The sequence below is a fragment of the Montipora foliosa genome, chromosome 10 (assembly GCF_036669935.1).
Source record: "Montipora foliosa isolate CH-2021 chromosome 10, ASM3666993v2, whole genome shotgun sequence".
Classification (NCBI taxonomy): Eukaryota; Metazoa; Cnidaria; class Anthozoa; order Scleractinia; family Acroporidae; genus Montipora; species Montipora foliosa.
The window spans coordinates 5,416,862-5,421,861 of NC_090878.1; the positions used below are offsets into that span (position 1 = coordinate 5,416,862).

A 5,000-nucleotide genomic window follows, 5' to 3' on the forward strand; every position below is an offset into this window, starting at 1 on the left:
TTGTAGAGCCAAATTTTCCACAGAAGATTATCAAAGGGCTTAGCAAATACGGACACAAGTATATAACCAATGATACTACGTTAATAACAGGTGAACAACAACCCTTACTTTTTTTTCTCCGATCTGAATTAGGGACAACTGCCTTGGTTCATTGTATAATTGACCACTGAGCGATGACTACTGTTGTGTTCGATAAATACCTTGAATATTCCACGACGACAACTCTGTGCGCAGCGTAATTTATTTCTGCGACTTGACAACACATCTGTAACGCGATTGTTTTACAAGTTACAGCCAAACACTGCCCGCTTTTCTCGATAGACGCGAAAGACAACAGAGCGAATTTATAAGACACTCATGAAGCCCCTCTATAGAAAGAAATATTCCACTTCCCGCTTAACCTTACATTTGCCAACAAACCAAGATCATGGGTACTGGTGAAAGCAAAACAGAGATGGGTTTCCAAACGTGACGAAATGTCTCTATAATACAAATCTCTGTTTGTGTAGACCGTTGATTGACAAATGACCCACGAGTACCTCTTTTTGTCGCTCATTTGAAGTGTTCCCTTCTCGTTGGTGAAAAATCGCCTTCACTCCCGAGTTATTTCAAAAGGTGTAGTAACAATTTCGCGCAAAGTAGTCTTGCCAACAGATATTCTTGATTTCCATTTAGGAACACCGGAACAAATAATGGGCGTGGTCCAGCTTGTTGTGCGAGAAGATAACGGTAATATACTGGCACTAGCAGACTATCGCAAAGGAGGAGTCGCGGCAGGATACCGCTGACCTATCAGCAATGATTATTCCACCTTATAACTGGCAAAAAGTAAAACCAATTGTGATTGGCTGGCGCACCTTTTTCCGCGCTGAGCGCCAGCTGCAAGTCCTTGATTTTGCGAGATCATTGGCTCATTTGAATTGATTGTCCGTGTTTGCTTATGGCTTTGCAGAAATAATTGAAATGTGATATGTGCATGCAAAATCTCATAGTTTTAAGTATTAAGTTTTTTATTTCCTGAGTTATTTTAAAAGTAGGAAAACAACCAACAAAGCGTACGGCCAAAAAAATACCCCTCAAACTTTTTTCGGGAGAGAATACAAATTAGACATCATCGCACTTCTTATGTACCCTTTTTTCTCACGCTCTAAATAAAAAAATATTTTAGGAGTTTCCGTTGTTTCATTTGAACCATCTCCTCAAATCGCTTGATGTGATGTCGGGTAAAAGCCTCAGCGACATACATTTGAAATCAGAGCTCCCCCTCTCTTTCACACACAGATATCTTCCCTCTCTGTTGCCATTAATCACTGCTTGCTATGTGGCGGTGACATTCGAACACAGCAAAGGCCACACATTTCCTTAAGTTACCATTTGGTCTTTCACATCTAATAATTAAAACTGCCACGAAATTGCGGCCGCGTAAAAAGTTATCAAAGAAAGGTACAATCCTGGCCAAAAATAATGGGACAATTTGCTACATATATCTCAAAGTCTTTCTGTGCCCCCCACTCCCCCTCGCAATGTTGTTACGCCGCTGCTGTGTTTATGTACAGTCCGAAGGATCCCAGCAACTATCAACATTGCGAGGGGGAGGGGGGCAGCAGAAATCCAAGCGGGATTCGAACCCATGACTTCTGCGATGCGGGTGCAAATGCTCTACCAAGTTAGCTATGAAGCCCCACAGCTAGGAGCAAACCAATAGGCCATTTCCGAGTTCATGTCTGCCTCCTCTTAAAGTCTGAGTGCGAAGTTTTTGTTATGAAAATTCGTTTCCATTCATATGTAAAGTAGAACTAATTACCTTCACAAAAACTTCACACTTAGACTCGCTTTGAAGAGGAGGCAGGCATGAACTCGGAAATGGCCCATTTGTTGGGCTCATTTGTTTCCGTGAAGGACTTGACGAATGAAGCAGGCAACGAGGGTAGTAAGAGAATAGTTCAACAAATATTTCATTTCAATTTTTTTCACGTTCATGGACTTGAGGTGTTTTAAAAGTTGAATAACTTGCCTCTCCTATTTCTGTTAAAGTATTATAAAAACTAATAAATGAATATTAGGACAAACTAAGAAAAAAAAAAAGGGAGAAAGAATTATAAACAAAATGAAAAGGGGACAGCACACAGTTCCAAGCAGCACTGGGCTGCGTAACTGTAACAATGTTTAACACAAGTCTTGAATGAACAGACAGGCTGCTCACGTCCACTAGAGTACTAAGCCAAATAATTGTAACATTCGTCACAAAGTCTTTAACGGGCAGACATGATACATGATAAGTCCACCACAACACTGGGCTGTAGAAGTACTAAAATCTGTAACAACTTTAAGACCTTGAACACGAAGCAACATTCCCGAACACTATGTCGTACTGAGCACGGTAAATTTATTGCTTGAAATTGATATGTACTCTATAATATAAAGTGGCCAACGTGCTAACAAGACAACGGTAGATCAACAGTTGGAAATGTAGGAGAATTATGAAGTGTGTACGAGAAACAGTAAAAGAAGTCGCTATGTTTTCATTAACAGCAGATATTTTCGGTTTTGTGATTGGCCTATTTATGACCGTTGGAGAGGACTATCTCTTTTTCCTGCGCTATTCTTTTTTGTTGAACGAAGAAAAAATAAACACATGGAGATAACGCAAAACAGGCTACAGTCTTTCAGACAAACAACTGAAAACACCAGCCTATTTGCGCATGTGCAAAACGAGGGCTAAAACTGATAAAAAGAAATGGCACAGAAGTGGTACCTCTGGGCTGTGTGCTAGAACGTTGTACTGTCACAACTAAACTCTCAATTAAAATTGTTACCGTCATATTAATTCTGCTGTGGCCATGTTGACTGCAACACGAGAAGAACTAAGTCCTTCACTTCTGCTAGTGGCAAGAGTTAACCTATTGACTCTCAGGGGTTCTGGCCAGTTTAGGCCAGTTTGGGTGTTAAAGGGTTAAGCTATAATAGCAAAGTATTTTCTGTATCAACTGAGATTAACTTACTTAGCAGGTTTGAACCAGCAAACAATTCTGAAATCTCCCAACGGCTAAACCTCCAGCCAAGGTGAACTCGCAGGATTCATATAATGATTAAGTATGACCAGAAACCCATAAGGGTTGAAACGTGTAACGGCCCCTTGTGTGCTGGAAAACAAGCTTCTGAATATTCAATTTGCTAAGTACCATATTTGCAACAACAAGAGCGAGGGGTTTCCAAATATGGTACTGAGCACTGAAACATTCAACCAATCAGTTCGCACTGAATATTCGGAAGCTGTGAACGCGCGTTACACGTTTCAACTCTTATGGCTTTCTGGTATGACACCACTGGGCCACAAAATCTAAAGGGTCCCAGGAAAAACTTACGTGCAAAGGTAGAGTCAAAAACGAAACAATGTCATGATTTCTTTAGTCTTCTAAAACGAATGGCCCGAACTCAGTTTATCGTTAAACACAAAGGTTAAACTAGACTTTACCAACGGAAATATGGTTGCATAAAAATTGAATTGACTACAGGTAAATTACCTTCAAAGGAAGATTGGCGTTGACACTTTTGCTCTGATGAAGGTCCAACACTCAAAACGGATCCAAGCTTCACTCACCCACTCACCAGTGCATCATCACCATGGTAGCCGCAGGTCAACGGAGAGTAAAGCTGTTCGCTAATCGCCTTTACTTTTTTCCGGTCCAGATTATTTGCAGTCCTGTTTAATAGACAAGATATTAACAACAAAAATAGTTTATTTGCACCACACGTAAATATGTGATATATAGGACGCAAATATGTGATATATAGGACGCAAGTGAGGTAGGATTGCCCCTTAGAAAATAACTAAAAAGCTAATCTAGCTGGGAGGCATAGCAAAAAATTATGCGGTACAGATAACGGAAAAAGTCTGATTCAGGGAGGCCCAGACTTAAGGATAAAAGAAAGACAAACAAGGAGTGACCGCGCACTGGTGGCTCTGTTGGTTAAGCACCTTGGCTGCCATTAGGAAGATTGAGAGTTCCACTCCGGCGGCACCGAGAAACCAGGGTCTTAATTAAATGAGGAGAAACTGCCGCCTTGTAATTACATCCGCAAATGGTTAAGACTTTCAAGTCTTCTTGGATAAGGACTGCTCGTACTCTTTCGTAGGGTAATATTTCCGTAGAATGTCAGAAATAGTTTAAAATTGTGAAATGGACCACAGAGAACCCAAGCTCTGTGTCGAGTTTTAGTTGATACAAATCAGAATGTTTAGTAAAAGAAATAAGCACCAATGTTGCACTTACTTGTTTGTTGCCTCTTTGTGATCTTTCTTTGGTCATCTGGTGCCATTCTGTCCACTGTTCTCTAAAACAGAAAATAGACTTTAAAAACAGCAACCTCTTGTCTAAGCTTAAGAGAAAGGTACACCATCCTCACAGTTTGGTCCGCATTTTAAAGCTTTTAAAATACTTTCGTAATTGACTATGATACAGGCTGCTACAGACCCGGTAATAAAACGATCTACTTAAGAAATACGCCCATCTCTCTTGGTTTGTATTAGCCAATAAGTAATCAGGTCAAACGTCTTTCTCCGGTCGCCTCAATCCGTCATCTTTTGATTCAGGCCCTGTCGCTAACATAGGGGTCTATGTGCGCATTTTATTTATCCGTTAGGTAAAACATAACGAGCTGTTTTGCAGTTTCACGAATTACTGTGATAGCACATCTTATCGTTGAAGTTTGTAAGTAGTATACAAATGTAAATTAAAAAAACTTACTCTTGTGTATAGACATCAGGTTCAACGGTCATTAATATGAAAGCTGTGTTTTTGTCTAACTCAAGTCGGGTAAAAACGGCATTGTTATTTAGTGTCACGAAACATGTGTTGACAACACGAACTGATTCCGGCTGAAGGATAGGGCATTTAAACGCTGCAATCTGCAAAAAGTTAAAATGCCCGGGTCAGTCAACGAGCTCAAATAAGTATTTATTCAACAATTTTTTTTTTGCATAAGCCTGACGCAAATAA

General features: G+C 40.2%; 1 protein-coding gene and 1 long non-coding RNA gene across 10 annotated transcripts in view; one reads left to right on the top strand and one right to left on the bottom strand.

Annotated features, from left to right (window-relative positions):
- The window catches only part of LOC137973431 (glutathione hydrolase 1 proenzyme-like), an 11,770-nt gene extending 8,285 nt beyond the window's left edge, over nt 1-3,485 (top strand). The window contains exons 10-11 of the mRNA XM_068820235.1: nt 1-90; nt 676-3,485. The exon at nt 1-90 is cut by the window's left edge and continues 91 nt beyond it. Of these exons, the coding sequence (XP_068676336.1) occupies nt 1-90; nt 676-788 (203 nt within the window). The 3' untranslated portion in view covers nt 789-3,485. The remainder of the gene's footprint in view (nt 91-675) is intronic.
- Nucleotides 1-5,000, bottom strand: part of LOC137973432 (uncharacterized) — a 37,851-nt gene that overhangs the window by 8,119 nt on the left and 24,732 nt on the right. For all 9 annotated transcript variants that reach the window (XR_011117239.1, XR_011117240.1, XR_011117238.1 and 6 more), the window contains 2 exons: nt 4,275-4,335; nt 3,525-3,703 (listed from right to left, as the gene is read on the bottom strand). This is a non-coding gene — a long non-coding RNA (uncharacterized lncRNA). The remainder of the gene's footprint in view (nt 1-3,524; nt 3,704-4,274; nt 4,336-5,000) is intronic.